General features: G+C 36.9%; 1 protein-coding gene across 1 annotated transcript; it reads left to right on the forward strand.

Annotated features, from left to right (window-relative positions):
• The first annotated feature begins 1,254 nt into the window (after positions 1–1,254).
• On the forward strand, positions 1,255–22,029 carry LOC134633172 (integrin alpha-M-like). Its single transcript, XM_063482040.1, has 30 exons — positions 1,255–1,335; positions 7,867–7,969; positions 8,146–8,249; positions 8,705–8,775; positions 8,990–9,104; positions 9,360–9,487; positions 9,584–9,729; positions 10,134–10,284; positions 11,103–11,253; positions 11,695–11,768; positions 11,939–12,059; positions 12,235–12,374; positions 12,470–12,616; positions 12,708–12,920; positions 13,015–13,148; positions 14,857–14,999; positions 15,080–15,234; positions 15,353–15,478; positions 16,728–16,801; positions 19,368–19,509; positions 19,598–19,696; positions 19,810–19,889; positions 19,976–20,062; positions 20,151–20,220; positions 20,314–20,412; positions 20,531–20,611; positions 20,735–20,845; positions 20,928–21,041; positions 21,120–21,230; positions 21,403–22,029. The coding sequence occupies exons 1-30, from the start codon at positions 1,299–1,301 to the stop codon at positions 21,499–21,501; spliced, it is 3,426 nt and encodes a 1,141-aa protein (XP_063338110.1). The 5' UTR covers positions 1,255–1,298; the 3' UTR covers positions 21,502–22,029.
• Positions 22,030–23,235: the final 1,206 nt, after the last annotated feature.

Consider the following 23,235-nt stretch of genomic DNA (forward strand, 5'->3'; position numbering starts at 1 on the left):
ATTCAAATAGCTTATGAAAGAAAACAAACATTTGAAAAGATGTGAAATGTTGCACCTTGGATATGTTAACACTGGTGGGAAGTTGACGCAAATGAGGATGACTTCATGTAGATTGTAGTCTGATCAACTCAGCATACAATCAGAGTCAGCTGGTTAGTCCTCTACTAGCCAGGTGAGGTTTTAGAAATTCATTGTTTTTAGATACTCAATGTAGTGCTGAACATAAAATTGTAATTTAAAATTGCTTCACTTTTGGTTATGTGTGCACATCAGCGAGGTGGGGGTACATGGTAAATGGCCTGTAATTGTATAGCGCTTTATTTAGTCCCTAAGGACCCCAAAGTGCTATACACTACATTCAGTCATTCACCCATTCATACACTGGTGATGGCAAGCTACATTGTAGCCACAGCTGCCCTGGGGCGCACTGACAGAGGCGAGGCTGCCAGGCACTGGCGCCACTGGGCCCTCTGACCACCACCAGTAGGCAACGGGTGAAGTGTCTTGCCCAAGGACACAACGACCGAGACTGTCGGAGCCGGGGCTCGAACCGGCAACCTTCTGATTACAAGACAAACTGCTAACTGCCAACTCTTGAGCCACGATCGCCCCTGTGGCTCAAGAGTACATAGTTAATCCAGGCCTGGAGACCAGCTCATGCCTCTTACAAAAGTGGCACATTAGCAAATTTTCTCACAGATAGTATGAAACACTTCAGAGGAAGTCAGATGAAAAGGAGAAATGGACTTTCTATTTTTAGATTCTTTTTTTTCAAGAAGAAGGTTTTCTAAACCATGGTTTGGTGAGTCGGACAGACACTCAATTTAAATGTTTTTTACATTTTCACCACAGTACTATGAAAAGAAGTTGACACTTAATCTCAATAAACAATTTTTAACCAAAACTTTTAGTTTCACATCAGCAAAGAGGAACAGAGAGAGAGGTTTTATTTTGCTATTTCTTATTTTAAATAATATTCATAATTACACTAATTTGATCTTGTTACCCAGAAACTAATAAACTTTCTAATCTGTTTACTGTGAGTTTTACTATTGTTTATTTGAAATTAAATGGTTAATTCACATTAAACCATACCACCACAGTGTGGTGTAGCAGCAAACAGACAGTGCTGTCAGTATTGTAGCTCCTCCTACTTAAGAGTTCCTCTAAGTGAACCTCTTACCTTTGAGCAACTGTCTCATAATTTCTGCTTTTTGGTTTCATCTCCTTCTCTGACACTATCAGCAGAAGTAAGACTGAACTCATATGTCGTTTATGTTTTTCATGGGAGTAACACAATGAACTGGATAATTAGTGCTACACTATTCTTATCAGGTAAGACAACTTTGTGCATTTTGAATTTGTCTTTTGTTCTCTAATTACAAGTTTATGCAAACAGTGAAAATATGACTTTAGTGTTTCTACTAAATAAAGCACAGTGATATTTTTCAGTAAAAACACTATATATTTCTCATGGTATTAAAAAGCAGGTACGACATATTAGAAGGGAAAAGATATCATTTAGAATTACATTTGCAATGGACATGTCCTTACTTACATTTCATTACTGCTGAATCAAACTACCTGCTGAACTCTACAATCAGCTTAGTTTGACTGTAAAAATACCTTCAAAACTAAAATGTTTTGTTTTTCTGTTGTTGATGTTTACTGAGTGAAAAAAGTATTTCTTAAATAGTCATACTGAAAAAAATAACTTCTTCATTATTTATCAAAAGCAAACAGTAGAACTGGACATGATTTCATGTGTTCATTTGACATATCTGATTGTTTTGTTCAGTGCTACACAGAATTGGAAGCTTTTCACATAAATGTCACATCATACTTTGATTTATGTTCTTATATCTTTATATTCTGTCACTGCATCCACCTTTGTTACTTTTAGCTACTGTTTATTTTGTGACAGAATATAAATTCATCTCTGTGTAAAAATTAAGAAGAAATGTTAATAATAAAAGAAAAAAAGAGCAAAGGCTGAGGGGAAAACACTATGAGTCAAAGGTTTGGACACACCTTCTCATTTAATGGTTTTACTTTATATTAATGACTGTTTACATTGTAGATTCTCAATGAAGTCATCAAAACTATGAATGAACACATATGGAATTATGTGGTTAACAAAAAAGTGTGAAATAACTCAAAACATGTTTTATAGTTTAGATTGTTCAAAACAACCACACTTTGCTTTCATTACTGCTTTGCACACTCTTGGCATTCTCTTGATGAGCTTCATGAGGTCGTCATCTGAAACGGTTTTCCGACAGTCTTGAAGGAGTTCCCAGATATGCTGAGCACTTGTTGGCTCTTTTGCCTTCACTCTGCGGTCCATCTCATCCCAAACTATCTCGACTGGTTTTAAGTTAGGTTACTGTGGAGGCCAGGCTATCGGGTGGAGCACTCCATCACTCTTCTTCTTGGTCAAATAGACGTTACACAGCCTGGAGGTGTGTTTGGGGTCATTGACCTGTTGAATAAAAAAAAAGATGATCCAACTAAAAGCAAACCGAATGGGATGGCATGTCACTGCAGGATGCTTTGGTAGCCATGCTAGTTCAGTGTACCTTCAATTTCGAATAAATCCCCAACAATATCACCAGCAAAACATCCCCATAACATCAAACCTCCTCCTCCACACTTCATGGTGAGAACCAGTGGCGGAGCGGGGGGGTGGCTTACTGGGCTTAAGCCCGGGTTGTATTTTCAGAAGCCCGGGGTCTTTTGGAGTGTAATTTTTTCATAGTTAGATGCCTGGCTGACAACTGTATAAAACAAAAACTACACACAATATTTGAAGCACATAGTGCACACTGTGGGAATTTACGACTGTGCGTAAATCCCACCTAATATTGGTATGATCCGAGCTCAGACACTAAGCGACTGAGCGAGGGACGGGGGGAGGGAGAAGCTGCTGCCTGCGAGTTTGCTGTTGGAGAAGCGCAGCCAGGCAGACAGAGGAGACCTGAAGTTTGACCAGGTACCAAAGCAAATCATTCCTACTGTACAAATTGACTATGTGCACGAGAAAATGCTAACTTCCTGGTTTGAGACCGGATGTGGGGTTGTACATTTCCGGTAGCTTTACTATGCGGTCAATCGCTACTGCCAAGATATGCTCCAAAATCATGTCCAAAGCTCGAAAACGGAAAGATCGCGTTAAGTTACAAAGAGCAGAAGGTGGGAACACTCACCACTGTTGTGTCATAAAAAATCTAATGATCAATTTTGACGTTTAAAGAGCTTAGATCGATCAGTTGTTTACATCACTCAACACAAGCAGAACTGCATTACAGAATCAGAAGACACATCGTCCACATTCAGAAGCACATCTCTGTATAGTGACAGTTATTATGATTTAAACAGGCAAATGTTCAGCATTCAAACTACAGGTGAAGAATAGTCAAACCAGATGTTTCCCCGTTATGTCGATATCAGCTAGTCAAGTACACACCTACACAGCATGTTAACAAACCGTGAAAAAAAGCCACACAAAAAATGAATGATTGCTGGTAAGGGTTTCTATACATTCGTATTTACGAAGTGTATGTTGTGACTTACCTTCAGAATTACAGTGGTCCCTCGCTATAACGCAGTTCACCTTTCACCTCGCTGTTTCGCAGATTTTTTTAGTGCAAGTTTGCATGCTTTTTTTTTTTTTTTACATCACATTGTGTCCTGCGTCCTGATCGCTGCAGACGATCTCCTCCGTGACGTCTCTCCTGTACAGTACACAATTGCCACATCGATCGCTAGCAGTGTGACTGTGAAGTGCAGTACTGTATGTCCACGATGTCCATGCGTCAAAAAATAAAACTGGCTACTTGATTTCACCTATCGCTGGTTATTTTTAGAACATAACACCCACGATAAACGAGGGACCGCTGTTTACAGATACTGAGAAATATAACATTTGAATCCCTTTTCTCTTTTGAGAAAAACAGAGGCACTGGGGAAAAAATATCGACAAGTCGATGAACATCATTTACAGATATATTGGGTAAATGCCCAAGACATCTATAGAAATGTAAATCGCCGCTTGATTTATTCATTTGCTTAACTTGTTTTGGACCGTAAACAGGGCGCGAATAGGACACCGGAAACAAAGCTCCCCACAGGAGTTTCCGCACCGGAAGTAGCATATGCTAACGTGCACATAGTCAATAATGTAAATATGACGGTGTATCACAAAAGATTGATATCAAACTGATCACTTGACCCATATTACGTTACTTGGTCTTCGAGTGAATCAACAAATGGCGAAATGAAAAGCCGAACAACAACAATGCTGTTTCTTTAGAGAGTCTTAGCTTACATGCATGTTTATTTCATATTTTCAGTTGTTACCCTCCACGGCTAAATAAATCGGTTTCAGTAATGTACTGATATACAAGAATGGACATAAGGGGCTTCTTTCAAAGAAAAAACTCAGGTAGATGTTATTTTATATATTATGCTTTGTGTGTTGTTCAGTATATTTCTATGCAAAACAAGAGGAATTTCAATACACAGAAGTATATTCACAGTTGAAACCAGATATTTACATACACTTTATGGAAAACACAAGAACATTTTTTTACAATTAAGAGTAAACTAAATATTGAAATATCTTTTGAATTAGTTAAATGTCAGAATAAAGAGAGACAGAGCTGTCTATCACTTTCATCAAATTTAGGAGTACATATACACTAAGTACTAATAAGTACACTAATAAGAACACTCCAGACGATTCCATTCTGAGCTGAAGAAGCTTCTGATAGGTTAGTAGAGTCCATGTGAGTAAATTGGTAGCACACCTGTGGATGCATATGGCAAAACACAAAGCCTGTGTTTTGCCTTATATGCCTGTCAACCAAAACACCAGGAAAAGAATTGTGGAGCTCCATAAGTGTGGCTCAGTTTTGAATACAATTTGGTGCCATTTGCAATTAAGAAATACAAATAGTTTCTCTCTTTACTCTTAAAGTTAATAAAAATGTTTTTTATATTTATCAATCTAAAAAAATAAACATTTAGTCTGATTTGATGTTACAATTAAAAAAAGTGTTTGTGTTTTGATCTGAAGAGTTTGTAAATATCTGGTTTCAACTGTATATTTGATGATGTTGGTGTTTGGCTTGATTGTTAGCACAAAGAGGGAGAGAGAGGAACAGTGAGGGAGAGGGAGATGGAGAATGAGGACAGAACAGAGATGGAACAAGAGCAGGTGAGACAGACATGTTAGTCAAATGGTTGTTTACCAAAAGTATCACCGTATCATAGGTACTCATGTATCTAGTACCTAGTGTTTCTTTTTAGGTTTGTTATTTTTCAAATTCTATATTTATTAAGTTATGCAGGCTTGTTTGCACAACAAGGCTAAATAATAATCTAAATAGTGGACTTTGGTAGAATTAAAAAATAAGTGTAGTGCAGGTCTATGATGATTTTTAGTGCTACTATCATCTAGTTCTGATTCTGGTTCTGTCTTGGTTAAGTCCTCAGTAGTCCTTATTTTGAACTGTTGTAGTCCTGTTTTAATTCCGGATCAGTTCTGGGTCTGGTTGAATTGGGGTTTAGTCCTCGTGTCTTGATACAGCCCTGATTTGTTGTTTGTTTAATTTAAGACTAAAAGAAAATTAAATGAATGAGAGGTAAAACTTGAGGGGGTAGGGACAAATAAGTAAATACTTCGGCCTACTCCTTTTCAAACAAATAATGAAATGATATTTTGTAATGATTGTGAAGGCACATGTTTGAAATGTTTGAAATAAAAATAAACTGAACTGAACTGAACTGATTTTGTTCTGCCTTGCTGCTTAATTAAAAAACTAGTTTAAGGTGTCCTGCATATGTGATATATATTTTCCTTATATGAAGTCATAGGGCTAAGCCCCGGGTGTATCAAATGTCTGCCTCCGCCTCTGGTGAGAACCATGCATGTAGAGACCATTCGTTCACCTTTTCTGTGTTGCACAAAGACACAGCAGGTGGAACCAAAGATCTCAAATTTGGACTCATCAGACCAAAGCACAGATTTCCACTAGGTTCATTCCTTGTGTTTCTTGGCTCAAGCAAATCTCTTCTGCTTGTTGCTTTTCCATAGTTGTGGTTTCTTAGCAGATATTTGACCATAAAAGCCTGATTCACACAGTCTGCTCTGAACAGTTGATGTAGAGATGTGCCTACTACTGGAACTCTGTGTGGCATTTATCTGGGCTCTAATCTGATGTGCTGTTAACTTGCAATTTCTGAGGCTGGTGATTTGGATGACTGTATCCTCAGCAGCAGAGGTGACTCTTGGTCTTCCTTTCCTGGGGCAGTCCTCATGTGAGCCAGTTTGGTTTTTGTGACTGCACTTGGGGACACCTTCAAAGTTTTAGCAATTTTCCAGACTGTCTGACCTTCAGTTCTTAAAGTAATGATGGACTGCCGTTTCTCTTTACTTAGCTGATTGGTTCTTGCCATAATATGAATTTTAACAGTTGTCAGATAGAGCTGTCAGCTCTGTGCTAACCTGACTTCTGCACAACACAACTGATGGTCCCAACCCCATTAAGCATGCAAGAAATTCCACTAGTGAACCCTGACAAGGCACAGCTGGGAAGTGACCATTTCAGGTGACTACATCATGAAGCTCATTAAGGGAAGGCTAAGGGTTTGCACTGCTGTCAACAAAGCAAAGAGTGGCTGCTTTCAGGAATCTAAAATATAAGACATATTTAGAGTTATATATTTTTTTCTTTGCTACATAATTCCATATGCCTTACTTACTGTATTTGATGTCTTCAGTGTGTATATACAGTGTAGAAAGGACCAAAAAATAAAGAAAAACCACTGAATGAGAAGGTCTGTCCAAACTTTTGACTGATAATGTTTATCACAAGTTTTTTCTTTATTCCTTTGAAAGCAACAAAAGACAAGTTTAGGGTGTCATGCTGATGAGGAAGAGTATTAGATAACTTTATATTTCTGGAAACTAAGACATCATGAAGCTGTCATTGTTGAACAAGCAACAGTGCTATATGATGTCATAGTGACTGTTCTCATCATGCCCAAAAAAGGAAGGCTTTGTTTTTGTAACAATTATAAACGACAGGACAGTTTAGGTGTTGCTTTGTTTTCAACAAAGACTTTGTTGTGTGTGGTTGTAGATTTTCACTGTAGAATGATTATGTCAGAAAATATTTAACTACAGCGAAATTTAAATTTAAATTTTTATGGGGAAATTTGTTCTGAGCCACAGTGTTCAGAACTTTAAAATGTCTGGTATTTGGTGCTCTCTAGTGGTAACAAAATAAACTTATGGTTATAAAAATAGATACAAATGAACGCAATGTCACAAAATTAATATATTGTTAGTGCTTATTTAGTGCTTATTGTTACTTGTTTTTAATATAGTTTGCTTCCAGTCTAAAAAGGGCCAACTCTGAGTAGAATCTGAGCCAAAAGTACTGACAGGAAACTGCATGCTTTTGCAGAGAACAGGAAGCGTGCAGACAGAAAGTGAAACTAAGCAGAGTGTTTTGATCGAAACTGTGTGTGTGACATATATCAGAGATATATATACGCATGTAGCTTGTAATACTCTCAGACCTGAGCTTGTGTGTTCATGTGGCGGGTCTCCATTTCCGGAAATGTAAAAATAAAGATCATTTTTTGAGCTTGACCACTCTGAGTCCAGTCTTTCTCTGTCGCCAAAAGAATTCAGAAGAATGGAATTTAATAGCAACTGATATACTATACATGTATACTCATATACTATTTACAGTTTAATATGTGTGATGATAATTAGAGGCCTATAACCACATTATCATCCTTTACAGTGGCTTTAAATAAAATTACTGATGTCCTTCTTAATTCTTTAATTCTCAGTGTTAAATGCTGCAATTTGTTTCAATATTGACCCTGTGGCTTGGAAGACCCTGAGTAACTCTGCTGCTGGTTTTGGCTACCAGGTGGTGCAAAGACAATCAGAGTAAGTCAGGACATGCATAGTTATGTTGAAAGCGGGTTTACAGCTGCATGTTTCACATTACTGCTATTTCTTTTTTATTTATTTACCATCTCTGTTATGCTATATGGACATATAGAGTTTATTTAATTAGAGTTTGCTTTCTAGACTTACATGATTGACTGGATTTATTTTGTTAGTTTACTCGTCAGTGCTCCACTTGAACAGTATGCACAAAATGGAAGAGGGAATATATACAGCTGCAAAACCTCTTCCCAAAACTGCCAAAATATACAATTTCAAGGTAGGTAACCATTCATTTCTAAATGTACTAAAACTCGGATAGTATTTTGCCATAAAAATAGATATCCATAGATCCTGTCACATACATTTGTTTAAATCAAATCACAGTTACAGTAGATTTCCATATTAGATATCTTAGTATGTAACGTTCAGCCTTAAAAATGAAATAAACTTTCCAACCAATAATACAAACAAGAAAACATTTCTTAAATTTTGACAATAGTGATGAAGAAAAGTAAAACTGAGTTTTGTTTTGCCTTCCTTCATTTTGAAAATATACCAGATGAAAACTATTGTTTATCTCAGTTTCCAGTCTAGACGATACCACTTCTTATATTTATCATGCCAAATCATGAATTGTTGCAATTTGTAGTTCTCAATTTGAATATTGTTTTCTTCCTTCCACAAAGTGTATTTAAGGAGTGCTTTAACACATTTGTAATGCTTTCAATACAGCACCAGATTTTGCAGTCAACATGTCGCTTGGTTTGACAATGAAAAGTGATCCGACAGCACAAAACACTGTGGTGAGTTACTTAACTGCAGACATTACCAGTGATTGTATCTCTCTATCTCTCTGCCTCTCTCTCTCTTCTTTAAACAGACTAAAAGTCAGCAGATTTTAAAGAGTTGTGTAGGAAAAAATTTTTTTTTTGATTTTATATAGAATTAATAATTGTTTAAGTGACAAAAAATACTCAACCTGCTGTATTATGGCATCTTGGCTTTGTCTCCTCTCAGGTGTGTGGTCCAACCATTCCGAAGGACTGCAGAAGTATCACCATGTACAACGGTGTGTGCTTTCAGATGGAAAGTTTCAAAAGGATCAGACCACCCATACCTTCTTCTTCTCCAGGTAACAGTAAATGGTCTCTGCCTCTCTGTCTCACACACACACACACCATGTATATCATTAGTCATGGTGCCTGATTGCATTTAGTGATGCCCTCTAAAATGTTTTAAGGGGACACTTTAAATGGACTATGTTTAAATGTGTGGTATTCACTGACCCTTTACCAAGGTGCAAAATCCTTTTGCTTGCATGATATGAGTTATAAAAAAAAAACTTAACTTAAAAAATAACATCATTTTGAATCCATCTCTTTGACAGAGTGTAGAACACAAGCAGACATTGCCTTTCTGTTGGATGGTTCTGGCAGTGTAGATAATACTGATTTTCAAACAATGAAGACATTTGTGAAAGATCTAATCGAATCATTTCTCTCAAGTGACACACAGGTGAGCAACTGTTGTCCCTCTGTCAGTAAAATCATAGCAAAGACATAAAATAGCTACATTTTTATTTCTATTAAGTATTTTTTCTCTCTTTTTCAGTTTTCTGTTTCCCAGTTCTCTACTTCACCTGAGGTTCACTTTTACTTTAAGAAATTTTCCTCATCTGGATCAGTGGAGACTGACATCAATGACATCAGTCAACAGGAGGGAGCTACTTACACAGCCGAGGCCATCAGACATGTTGTGTAAATAATGCAGTTATAATAGTGAAGAACTGCAGTTACATTATTGTCCAGTTGATTTTTTTTCCATAAATCTGATCACATTAAGTACTGTGTGGACAATATGACTGAGGAAAGCCTTTTAAAAGACACACTGTACACAAACTTGTGCTTCAGAGTGTCATCTTCTACAGAGAAGATGATATGGCCCCAACTAAGGCTAAATTCAAATATTTGCTGAGTTTAATTTGAAAAAACAAAACAAACAAACAAACTTGTATAATGTTGATTTGTACAAAAGTTTAAAAAAATTGCCAAAGAGAATGACATGCAGAAATAATAATAATGCAGTTTACCTGATTGTATATAATTTTCAAGATCAACTGTAAAACAATATTTTTACAACAACATTTTTTTTAATTTGACAGGAACAATGTTTTCAAACCACAAAGCGGTTCCAGACAAAATGTGAAGAAGGTCTTGATAGTAATTACTGATGGACAATCTCATGATCGGATTGATCTGGGAGGTGCAGCACAGCTAGCAGAGAGTAAAAACATTGTTCGATTTGCTATTGGGGTAAGTACTTCCATTATTTAAACCTGCAGTATGTTGAGTTTTATAGTAATAATGAGTTTTATTCAGTTGTCACACTACAGTCACATTATGCTGCACTATAGGGAGAAAAGTCCTGAACCACTCACTCACTACAGCTCCTGAAGTTGCTTGTCCATAGAAACCAATATTATGAAATTCCCGTCGCACAGTTTTTGTCTATGCTCTGTAATGCTTCCACTTTGGAATAATACCACTTAGAGTCAATCATGGAATATACAGGCAGACCAAATAACATTTGGTGACTTGTTGCAGCAGTGGGATCATATTACAGTTCTACACTTAAATTCAGTGAGCTCTTTAGAATGACTCACTCATTCACAAATATTTGTAAATTCAGACTGCATGGCTAAGGGATTGAATTTTTTATGCCTGTAGTGATATGACTGAAAACACCCGAATTCAAAGATTCAGAGTTTTGGTTTGGCCGCACATTTGTATATGCACCATATAATGTACATATAGTGCATTTATTTAAATCAAAGCCAAACTTGCTGACCATGTAAACTTTAAATGAAGTGTCTTAAATGAAAAGCTGAATTATTGATGGAAACATGAGATATGTGTGTAATACAAATACAGCTAGTAGAGGAAAAAATATGTGTAAAAACTATTTTATAGCATGAGATAAATGTTATCATGGATTTAGGTTTTATTAGAGTTTAAAACCTGTTTGTAAATTTTGTTATAAATCAAGTGACGTTTAACAAATGTATTTTAATAAAGTGAGCAAATAATTTTGCATAGTATGAGGACTCAAACGTGTTTGTCAACAATCGTAGGTGGGGGATGCATTTACTAACCCTGATGCCAAAAGAGAACTGCGCACCATTGCATCGTCTCCCTCAAACAAACATGTGTTTCAAGTGGAGAACTTCAACGCACTTGAAGTAATAAGACAGAATCTGCAGGACAAAATTTTCTCAATCGAAGGTACAAACATAAATTTATTGTTACAATTTTGTTAAAATTCCTGTAAATGTTTCAAAAATTAAAATAATTGCACTGTAATAAATGCTACTTTCAGCCGCTCCCTTATTCACAAGGTTTTTTTTCACATTCATTATGAGGATCTGTGTCCTTCTGGAATTGAAGCAGTTAACTTTCATTTGTTGTGTAAACTGCTAAAATAAGAAGCAACTAAAATTAGTACGTTGTATTAACTTTTTTGTACTGTATTCAGTAAAGACATGTAAAATTATATGTAACTTTACATTTTGTGAAATGAGCAATAAATGCTCAGTAGTTTTAAAATAAACTGTAAAAAACATCATTTTAAATAATTACTTGAAGCATAATAAAAGAATGAACCTTCAAATTGAATTTGACTCATCATGTTTCTTTTTAACCTTCTCATTTATTTTTCTGTTACAGGATCTCAAAGCAGTGGAGAGTCACTGAAAATGGAAATGTCTCAAGAGGGATTCAGTGCAGTTATTGTGCCTGAGGTAATTAAAACTACCTGAAACTCACCAGACAGTCTAGTCACTGAAAGAAAGATTCACATGTGTCTTTGTGGCAGTTTTTAAGACCTAAGGGCAAATAGACAGTTAAACACAGTCCAGATTTTAAATGTAAAATAAATTGTATATAAAATGTTTATTTGTCTGCACTGTAGGGAATTCAGATGTCTATTGTTGGTGCAAACCAGTGGAGGGGAGGCTACGTGCAATACACAACAGGAGGCCAGAAGTTGAAAACATATGAGGATGTGTCTTTGGAGCCTGACAGTTATCTTGGTAAGAATATTACAGCTTTAACAATCTAACTCATACACATGTGATCATGTATATACACAGCTCTGCTGCAATTCTTTCACACAAACACACTGAAGAGTTTGCAAAACAGACATAATTTAAAAGGAGGAATCAGGAATCTTAATCTGTCTTCTCCTTTTGAAAACCAAAATTCTAGGTTACTCCATGGCGATTGCTAAATCCTGGAGTGGCTCTCTGACAGTTGCTGGTGCTCCAAGATATAAACACAGAGGAGTTGTGGTCGCTGTTAACAGAGAAAACTTGAAAAACCAAACGATTGAGCCCTCAGCATCACAGGTATGAATTTGTAGCAAGACAGATATGAATTAAATTATAATTTCCATAGAAATTAATATCTCAGATGCAAAAATAATAATATCTTCCTTACACAGTATCAGACTGGTGAATATTTCGGAGCAGAGGTGTGTACCATGGACATAAATAATGATGACATCACTGATCTAATCTTCATATCAGCCCCAATGTACATGGAGCCTGATAGAGAGGGAAGAGTTTATGTTTGCAGATTAACTTGGCTGGTAAATCACAATTTTATCTACTGCAGTTAAATTAATCGGTTTATTTGTCAACTTTCTTAAGTTCATAAAATATTCACTCTCCTCCTTTCAGTTTGTGGATTGTAACTTTAATGATCCATTAGTACTAAGAGGACATGCAGCTGTCAAAGGAAGGTTCGGCTCTTCTCTTGCTGTACTGCCTGATCTAAACTCAGATGGATTCAGGGATTTGGCAGTTGGAGCACCTTTGGAGAATAATGGTGAAGGCAGCATCTACATATTCCACAGTGAAGGAGGAGGAAGAATCATTCCTACTTACTCACAGGTACACAACATCAAAGAACTCACAAAGGTGGCTAAACTCATTTAGCACAATACAATCCCTAGCTTGATTAGATAAAATATTTCCATGTACACAGAGAATTACTGGCTCTGAGGTCGAGTCAGGACTGAAGTTCTTTGGCCTGTCAATCAGTCAGTCATCTTTTGATCAGAGTGGTGATGGACTGCCTGACTTAGCGGTGGGTACAAAGGGCACAGTTGTCTTACTGAGGTAAGTCCAGGTAATGGTCAAATATTTAGGTAGATTCCAAAGTTCATTATTATAAGTAGCGATGGGTATCGAAAACCGGTTCTTGTTGAGAACCGGTTCCCACTGTTTCAATTCCTTGGAATTGTTTGCCATTTTTGCAAACGATTCCCTTATCGATTCTAGTCGCCCCAAATGATGTCACCGCGTTGCGGAGCGTCATTTACCTGGCAGGAAACATGGTGGCTCAAACGCTAAAAAGTTTGGTCATACTTTACGAGAACGGATGACAACAGGGCAACTTGCAATACTTGCAAAGTAGATATTTCATTTAAGGGAGGAAACACTACGAATATGCAAAAGCATTTGCTCACAAAACATGCGATGACCTTAAATGAATGTCGTCTTTTTAATTCCGCTCCAGACTCGTGAATCTCAACCCAGTAGCAGCGGTAACGTTTGCACGTCCTCTCCCGTTAATGCGGCAGGTAAATAATCAACTAACAGTGCATAGTATGTTAGCGCGATCTGCCTTATTACAAAACCTGCCATTACTGTGCGCTGCATGTAGGTGACCATGATGAGAGAGACAGAGTCTGGCTGGCTCAGATGCTGGCAGTTTTCGCTGCAGTCTACCGGTAGCGTCTCCTTTCAGGCCAGAATGTCACCGAGCAGTGACTAAGTTTGTGGTAAAAGGCATTTGCCACACCAGATGCCCCCGATTTTCGGTAAGTGAATGTGTTTAATTGTAGGCAGGGAGATTACTGGATATTCTTGTGTAATTGCTATAGAATAATTTATGTTATACTTTGTTATTGCTACAGAAGAATATTTATTTTATTATTTTACATTTACAATTTTTTCCCCGGGGACCCTGTGACACCCCATTGAAGAGCCGTAGGCTGTGGATCTCTTAAGATCTCACTGTTGGGTTTGTAAGGCCAATTTACTCCTAAATTTCTATCTTGTTCAAAGAGAAGATATAAAACAAAGTTCTAAGCTAATCGACCTTAGTGTTCTCCTTTTTTAAAAAGAATCGATAAGAGAATCGATAAAGAATCGAATCGTTAAACAGAATCGAAAATGGAATCGGAATCGTGAAAATCTTATCAATACCCATCCCTAATTATAAGCATGGCACATTTACAAATATATTTTATAAAAAGCTTTAATGATTTATGTTAAATTATTACACAAATCATTAACAATAATTTACAGCACTTCTGTTTTTTGGGGTTTGGGGTATGATTTAGACCTTTTTCAATTTTAATTAAGTTTTTAGTTTCTGACTTTCTAGTGCTCTCCAGTGTTTCCCTTTATACTCATACTTACCTCTCTGAATTATTAATTTATTATTTTCAGTTGTGTTTTGTTTCATTGTTTCCTATTTCCATCATTATCTGACGGTTTATACTGTCTGAGTCTCCCTCTGTTCCTTGTTGCATCTTCCCTCTAAATAAGTCCTATGATTTCTGGTTTTAGATCCCTTGCTTTTTTTTGCTTTTGTTTTGAAAGTATTCAGCATTAAAGCTGCCTTTTCAGTTTAGATATTATTTCTCAGGTCCATATTTTCCCTTTCACACAACTTAACCCAGACAATTAGATAAAATCAAAAGTTCTCTTTCAAAAAGGAAATTCTCCCCTTTAACAGGAAGAAACCTCTGGCTGAACACGGCTCAGGCAGGGGCAGCCATCTGCCATGTCCTTCACACGTGTTTTTTTTACTTTCCAGATCAAGACCTATAGTAATGGTGAGAGCTGAGGTATCGTTTAGCCCAAACAAAATCCCTACACAGAATGTAGACTGTTCAAAATTATTGGAGAACACAGCTGAAATCTGCTTTACTATGAGCAGAGTGTCTACAGTCAACACAGGTTCATTATCCTTCTCTCATTTTATTTTTAATGTATTTAAACTTGCAACATTAAAATCAAATTCTATTTGTCTATTTTAGCTCGAGCGAGGATTGATTACACTATAACACTGGATGCCACTCGCAAGCCTCCAAACAACCGAGCTTACATCAGTGGGAAACAACGAGAGCAGTCTGGATCAGTTACTGTTGACTTAGGAATAAAAAAATGTTCAACTGTAAAATTCCTCATTGAGGTAAGATCTAATAGCAATCTTATAATAAAGTCCTTAAAAGTCATTAAACTTAAGATTTTGTTTAATTAATTTTATTTTTAAGACTCCTCCAACATTGAATCTAAACCTCTTCTTGCAGGCTTGCCCCGAAGACGCTCTCAACCAACTTTCCAATGAGCTCAAATTCACGTTTAATGGTTTGCCCTCAAACACAAACCTCAGACCAAGTCTTGCCCCGCAGGCCCGAACAACAACCATTCATCCTGTAAGTAAACTTTTAAAAACCCTATTAGCTGACCAACTGAGGCTAGTCTTTATGAAGTTATGAGAAACTTTTAGGTTTGCCCTTAACTTTACTGAATCAATTTTATTGTAGGCATGCAACTGACTGATACTTCTTCGAGCGACTTCTGCTCAAGTACATGAAGTAAATGAGTCACCATTAGTGCAGTGACGGCATGTTTAATGCTGAGCCCATGAAGACCTTCTGCCTGTTCAGAAATAAATATCTAATAGAAAAAAAGTGTTTTGAGTCACACATATGACCTTCCTCTTAGTATTTATGTATGAATACAAAGCTGACAGCAAAAAGCAAATATGAAACCCTGCAAAAAGAGACTTTCCAGCAATTGCCATGATGATTCTACTTTAGAAACATGAACAGGTAGAAGCAGGGGATACAGTCTGACACCTTATCAGTTTGTTACCTGTTGAAGTTCAGTGTCTTGCTGCTGGCCTGAGGTCGACATTCACTCAGCTAACATCACTCTGAGTACTTGTATCAGCATGTTGTCTGTGCAGGTGATTGCAAAGAGCTGAAGTTGTGTTACCAGCATAATGCAGTTGTTTCTGTCCCTGATGCATTTTTCACTTTACCATCATGCTCTCATTCTTTATAAAATAAAAGTACTGTCCATATCCATGCTGTAGATCACACCTTTATTTTCCTCCTCTGTCACACAACTGAAGTCAGCAGATTGTTGTGTGAGTACAAGTGGAACAGATGAGTGAAATCAAGAGGCAAGCAGATTAACAATTCCAAGGAATTGAAATTTTGATAACCCTTCTTAATTCCCTCCCCTAACCACTTGTTAGGCTCAATTGGTTAATTTAAAATCCTTCTTTTGGTTCATAAAACTCTTGTTTTTTTATCCTCCAGTATAACTGCTTCCCCAGTCTCTAAAAAAACCTCACATCAGATCAAGTGCAGCTTTTTGAGCTGTTCCCACGATTAGATTAGAAGTGTGCTAAGGGGGGGATCTCTGTTACTATGGCTCTGTGTTTACATTCAAAAAAGACTCAAAGTCCTTTTAATTTGTGCAGGGTTGCAGTTAATAACTGTGTTTTTTGTGTGTATATATTAACTTCTATTTTCTGTCTTTGTAAAGTTTTATTTTGTTGATTTTATTGCCTGTAGACCTACATGTGGTAGCACATTGGATCACCATAAAACCACTTATTTAGTCTTTAAATAATGTATAATGTGTACTTTTCCATCATGCTCTCTTCCACAGTTAGGGTTTGAGATCAACTGCGGCACTGATAACAAATGCGTTGATAACCTGAAAGTGGATTTCAACTTCACCAGGTGAGGCACTGTTACAGTGGGATGCAAAACTTTGGGCAACCTTGTTAATAGTCATTATTTTCCTGTATAAATCGTTGGTTGTTACAATAAAAAATGTCAGTTAAATATATCATATAGGAGACACACACAGTGATATTTGAGAAGTGAGAAGTGTGCAATAATTGTTTAAACAAAATCAGGCAGGTGCATAAATTTGGGCACCACAAAAAAAGAAATGAAATCAATATTTAGTAGATCCGCCTTTTGCAGAAATTACAGCCTCTAAATGCTTCCTGTAGGTTCCAATGAGAGTCTGGATTGTGGTTGAAGGTATTTTGGACCATTCCTCTTTAAAAAATATCTCTAGTTCATTCAGGTTTGATGGCTTCCGAGCATGGACAGCTCTCTTTAACTCACACCACAGATTTTCAATAATATTCAGGTCTGGGGACTGAGATGGCCATTCCAGAACGTTGTACTTGTTCCTCTGCATGAATGCCTTAGTGGATTTTGAGCAGTGTTTCGGGTTGTTGTCTTGTTGAAAGATCCAGCCCCGGCGCAGCTTCAGCTTTGTCACTGTTTCCTGGACATTGGTCTCCAGAATCTGCTGATACTGAGTGGAATCCATGTGTCCCTCAACTTTGACAAGATTCCCAGTCCCTGCACTGGCCACACAGCCCCACAGCATGATGGAACCACCACCATATTTTACTGTAGGTAGCAGGTGTTTTTCTTGGAATGCTGTGTTCTTTTTCCTCCATGCGTAACGCCCCTTGTTATGCCCAAATAACTCAATTTTAGTTTCATCAGTCCACAGCACCTTTTTCCAGAATGAAGCTGGCTTGTCAAAATGTGCTTTAGCAAACCTCAAGCGGCTCTGTTTGTGCTGTGGGTGGAGAAAAAGCTTCCTCTGCATCACTCTCGCATACAGCATTTCCTTGTGTAAAGTGCGCCGAATGGTAGAACGATGCACAGTGACTCCATCTGCTGCAAGATGATGTTGTAGGTCTTTGGTGCTGGTTTGTGGGTTGACTCTGACTGTTCTCACCATTCGTCACTTCTGTCTATCCGAGATTTTTCTTGGTCTGCCACTTCGAGCCTTAACTTGAACTGAGCCTGTGGTCTTCCATTTTCTCAATATGTTCCTAACTGTGGAAACAGACAGCTTAAATCTCTGAGACAGCTTTCTGTATCCTTCCCCTAAACCATGATGGTGAACAATCTTTGTCTTCAGGTCATTTGAGAGTTGTTTTGAGACCCCCATGTTGCTACTCTTCAGAGAAAATTAAAAAAGGAGGGAAACTTACAACTGACCCCCTTAAATACTCTTTCTCATTATTGGATTCACCTGTGTATGTAGGTCAGGGTTCACTGAGCTTACCAAGGCAATTTGAGTTCCAATAATTAGTTCTAAAGGTTTTGGAATCAATAAAATGACAACAGTGCCCAAATTTATGCACCTGCCTGATTTTGTTTAAACAATTATTGCACACTTTCTGTAAATCCAATAAACTTCATTTCACTTCTCAAATATCACTGTGTGTGTCTCCTATATGATATATTTAACTGACATTTTTTATTGTAACAAGGAAAATAATGACTATTAACAAGGTTGCCCAAACTTTTGCATCCCACTGTACAAAACTTAAGCTTTCCTTGTGCGTCTTGTTTTCTTCAAATGTGTTGTTATTTGCAAGTTGTACTTAATGTCACTTAACTTGTCCTTATACAACCATTATTAATATTTTTGAAACTGATGACACTGTTGTTTTTTGTGCTACCCATATGGAAAAGAAATAGAAAAAACTTATAAAAGACTTGCATAAGATGTGGCCTACTTCATATAGTGAATCATATAAGGTTTATATGATTTACTCATGAAAGTGGCCACTTTCTCATTACTTTCATATATTGTTTTAGTAAGTATCCAAAACATACAAGTTTCATTTATATAATTTTTCTAGGGATCTTATATCTGTTTTCACTCTTGTATTCTTTTCATACAAGTTTCACACAAGACAGATATAAATTTATAAGATTTATATATACCTTTTCCATATGGGGTGGATTCGGGAGGACGGACAGCAATAAGACGGTCACTGAGAATGTATATAAATCTTAAATTTATATCTGTCTTGTGTGAAACTTGTATGAAAAGCACACAAGAGTGAAAATAGATATAAGATCCCTAGAAGAATTATATAAATGAAACTTGTATGTTTTGGATACTTACTAAAACAATATATGAAAGTGTCCACTTTCATGAGTAAATCATATAAGCCTTTTATGATTCACTATATGAAGTAGGCCACATCTGATGAAAGTCTTTCATAAGTTTTTTCTATTTCTTTTCCATATGGGTAACCAGCAAGTATTAGAATGTTAACTCAGTAAGAAGGGACGAATTTTTTTTTTTTCACTTTTAGCATCAGTATCTTAGCAAAGCCATTTACCTTACTGTTTGAGCTGAAAAATAACATGGTTTATCAAAGCTCAAAGTGCATTACATTTGGAATACTGTGACATTAGCATGCTTCTAGTCTTGTCTTGTTTTGCCTTGTTCTCATCGGGCTTTGTACTCTGTCAGATCCTCAGAGGTTAAAGTGGGTATTGAAGAGCTTTTGAATGTCACAGTCACAGTGGAGAACAGAGGAGAAAACTCCTACAACAGCCGTGTTATTCTCACGTACCCAGCTGGACTCTCCTACAGGAAGTTCACGGGTCAGCAGGTAAGGTATCGGGATCAAGTCTGTTTTAGTTCATCACTGATCTGCTGCTCTCCCAATCCATTCAGCAGTCATTTTATTCCTAATAAAGGGACGAATTGAGTGCAACTCCGTGGACAGTGAAGACGGTTTATCCCGGGGATGGACAGACTGCACTATTGACAAGCCAATTTTCAAGAGCAAAACTGAGGTTTTTTTTTTTAAATTGTATTTGTACAGAACATCTTTTATCTCTTTCTTTTTTCTGACTTTTGCACAATTTAAAGACAAAGGGAAGTCACTCATTTCTCTCATTCAATTAAGGCTTCCTTAATTGTCTCCTATGGGATTGAAACCAATAGTCAACTTGAGAGGAAGATCTTTGTCACTGCAAATGCCACCAGGTACTGTTCCTTTGGTATAGATACTCTTAATTTATGCAACAGCACCACAGATACAGAACAGATATTTTTTTTCTTTTCTCTTTCAGTGGAAATCAGGAGCATGTACCTACAAGTGAACTCTACAAAAAGAAATCGATTGATGTAAAATACAGCATTTTTATGACATTTGAAAGGTATTTGTTGTTATGTTTGTAACAAAAGAAATCACAGTAACAAATGTTCTATTACATCATGTAAAAACCTCAAAATATGTCTGTTTAGCTCACTCAGCTATAACAATTTCACATTTGGGAAGAACGATTTGAAGAAACCAGTTCAACAGTCAGTTAAGGTAAAATATAACTTGTATCCTCTTTAAGTTTATTGTTTATTGTTTATTTAGACCTAACTCTAATTCATTTTGTCCTTTTCTTCATTCATTTAGGTAACAAATGATATCAGAGCGCTTAATTTCACTGTGGTGATCAGGGTTCCAGTGAAGCTTGGTGAAAAAGACATTTGGGTGGATTTGAGCAGCCTACAGGTAATATATATGTAATATATGTTTTAGCTGCTGAAACTACAAATAGCTTAAACTTTATTGAGGATGGATGCATATGGTAAAATTAAGACCAATAAAACTTAAATCAAACATGTGTCAGATTCCAGATTGTCAGAAAGGAGATGACGAAGAACCAAGTGTCAGAGATTTTGTTACAAAGATACAAAAGGATAAAGTGGTGGTAAGTATGCCTCTGCACTTTACCTGTTCAAATTTAACCTAATTGTAGATTTAAACAAACAAACAAAAATCACATTACACTGGCTCACAGCTTGTGTTGCATCTTCTCTTCTTTAAATCACAGGACTGCTCTGTAGCCAGGTGCAGAGTGTTCAAGTGCAACATATTCCTGGAAAGACTGCAGAGTATGACGTACAAAATCTCTGCCAACATTAGTTCACGATGGATACAACAGGTAAGTGGAGGGATTTTGGGGTTAAATGAAAGATTTTTTTTTTTACAACTGTTAAATCTTTAAGCTTTACATTTTTTCTTAGATTGGACTTCAATCTGCTAAATTCCTCTTGACCAGCACAGCCAGTCTGGAGTACGACAAAACCCAGTACATCTACTTTTCAACAGGGTCTGACAACAATCCTCCTGTTCGCAAGGTGTGTACACATTATTTTCTCTCATTTTACTTATTAAGAGTTTCATTGGTATCAACATCCTGTCACTTCATCTCTCAGATTGAGGCAGAGGTAGAAGTGTACCCTGAGCCAGATTTCACCAAAGAGATCGTTGGAGGATGTCTGGGAGGGTTGGCTATTCTGGCCTTACTCACAGCTGGCCTGTATAAGGTGAAAGACTCCTCTTACACTTTTTCAACTAATCAGTTATAAAGGTTTTAGAGAACATATCCTGTTGAAAATAGTTTAAAGGTTATTATATTTACTCATATACCTTGGTTATTTTCATTCATTTTTAATGCATGATTGTTACATTTATGTGTGGTTTTTTTTTCACTCCTAGGCTGGATTTTTCAAGAGCAAATACAAACAGATGATAAATGAAAATGCTGCAGATGGTCCGAGTCCTGGGACTGATGCAGGCGCAACCCTAGCAGAGTAAAAACGATCACATATGTAGTTGTACATTTAATTTATATGAAATCTATAGACCCTCCGGATATTTTTAGGAGTGAACATGGTAGGTACAAATGTCCATTCTACTATATTTGATTGATCAAACAAAAACAGCTTGCTGTGTCTAATATCACTCATTCAGTTTCCTCACTTGTGGTCAAGACCCTGAAAACAGGGTCACAATACTATATTTTTGGAGGAATCCTTCTGCTCACCTTTCAATTTAAATTACTGCAAACATTGTACAGTGAAACTAATTGTCATGCCATTATGTACTGTAAAACTTATCAAATTCAATAGATATAGTTAAACACTTTGCTTGCTTTAAAAAACTGAACTTGTGAAATGTGACTTGCTTTGTTGAGAAAGAAAGGACAGGGTATGCAGTGTTTTAGCTTTGTGATGTGACTTTGCATAAAAAATATTTCTCATACGCCAGTGTTTGTTATTTGCAATATGTAAAAAAATATTTTGTTTTTGGTTTCATATGATTAAGTTATAATTAGAAAGATAACAGCAGTTTAGATTAACCATATACTCGTATCATAAGTTTATTAAAAAAATCATTTTTATACAACATATTGTCATGTTGTCTTTGATGCGTGGTCAATCATCCAGCTAAGAAAATACTTGCAGAAAACATGGAGAGACGTAGACATGACAACATGCTTGATAACATGAAACACACAGACAAGAAATACAAGTCTGTACACAGTATACTGACACAGAAGACAAGAACAGACTCACACAAATGGACATAGATGAAAACCTAAACTAGAATAGCACTCAGCTATATCCTAACTGATAATACCAACACAAGACTAACATATTTACAATATAATATAAGAAATCAAAAATACAAAATGAACTCAAAATACTGTGTCACAGACCCAGCCCCTGATACACAGAAACAGCAATTCGAAACAACAACATTGCAGACGTGGAGGCAGAGCAACTGTGGAAAAAAGTTTTGGCCTGTCTTAGCAATGCAAAGCACCCAGCATCCAACATCAGCATGGAAGAGAGGAAGGCATTCACCTTGGATTTTGTTGAGAAGATGAGAGAGGTCATTATGGAGGCAGATGAAACAATGGACTCGTATGATGTTACATCTCTTTTCACGGAAGCGTTCGAAAGAGATTACAGGATGACCCCAAATTCAGCAACAGGACCACTCTCAGCAGTGACCAAGTGTGATTGCTCTTTGAACTGTCAGTATGAGGGACTTTTAAAAGTTGATGTGTACCATAAAGCAATGCATAGTGATCAGTATTTTTAAAGTTTGACTCTCATCATCAACTGGAGCACAAAATGGGTGTCATTAGGATGCCACAACACAGAGCGAACACAGATGCCCACAGACACAGCAGCCAGGGAAGCAGAAGAACATCATATCAAGAAGGCCCTGAGTAAATGTGCTTATCCCAGCAGGACATTTGTCAAAGCTGGGAAAGCACCTAAAGAAAGCTCTAGGTGATCCAGGAGAGAAGAAGGACAACTGCTGTTTAAGTGAAAACCCTTAGTGTCAGGAATATCAATTCAGTTCAATTTTATTTATACAGCGCTAAATCACAACACAGTCGCCTCAGGGAGATTTATATTCTAAACTAGACCCTACAATAATACAACAGTTGAGATGCATTTTCTCTAAACACTGCATCTCTGTGGGTTTTAAACCCTAAAACACACAGAGCCAAAATAGGGTCTACCCCTAGAATCT

Source organism: Pelmatolapia mariae, linkage group LG8, assembly GCF_036321145.2.
Source record: "Pelmatolapia mariae isolate MD_Pm_ZW linkage group LG8, Pm_UMD_F_2, whole genome shotgun sequence".
Taxonomy (NCBI): Eukaryota; Metazoa; Chordata; class Actinopteri; order Cichliformes; family Cichlidae; genus Pelmatolapia; species Pelmatolapia mariae.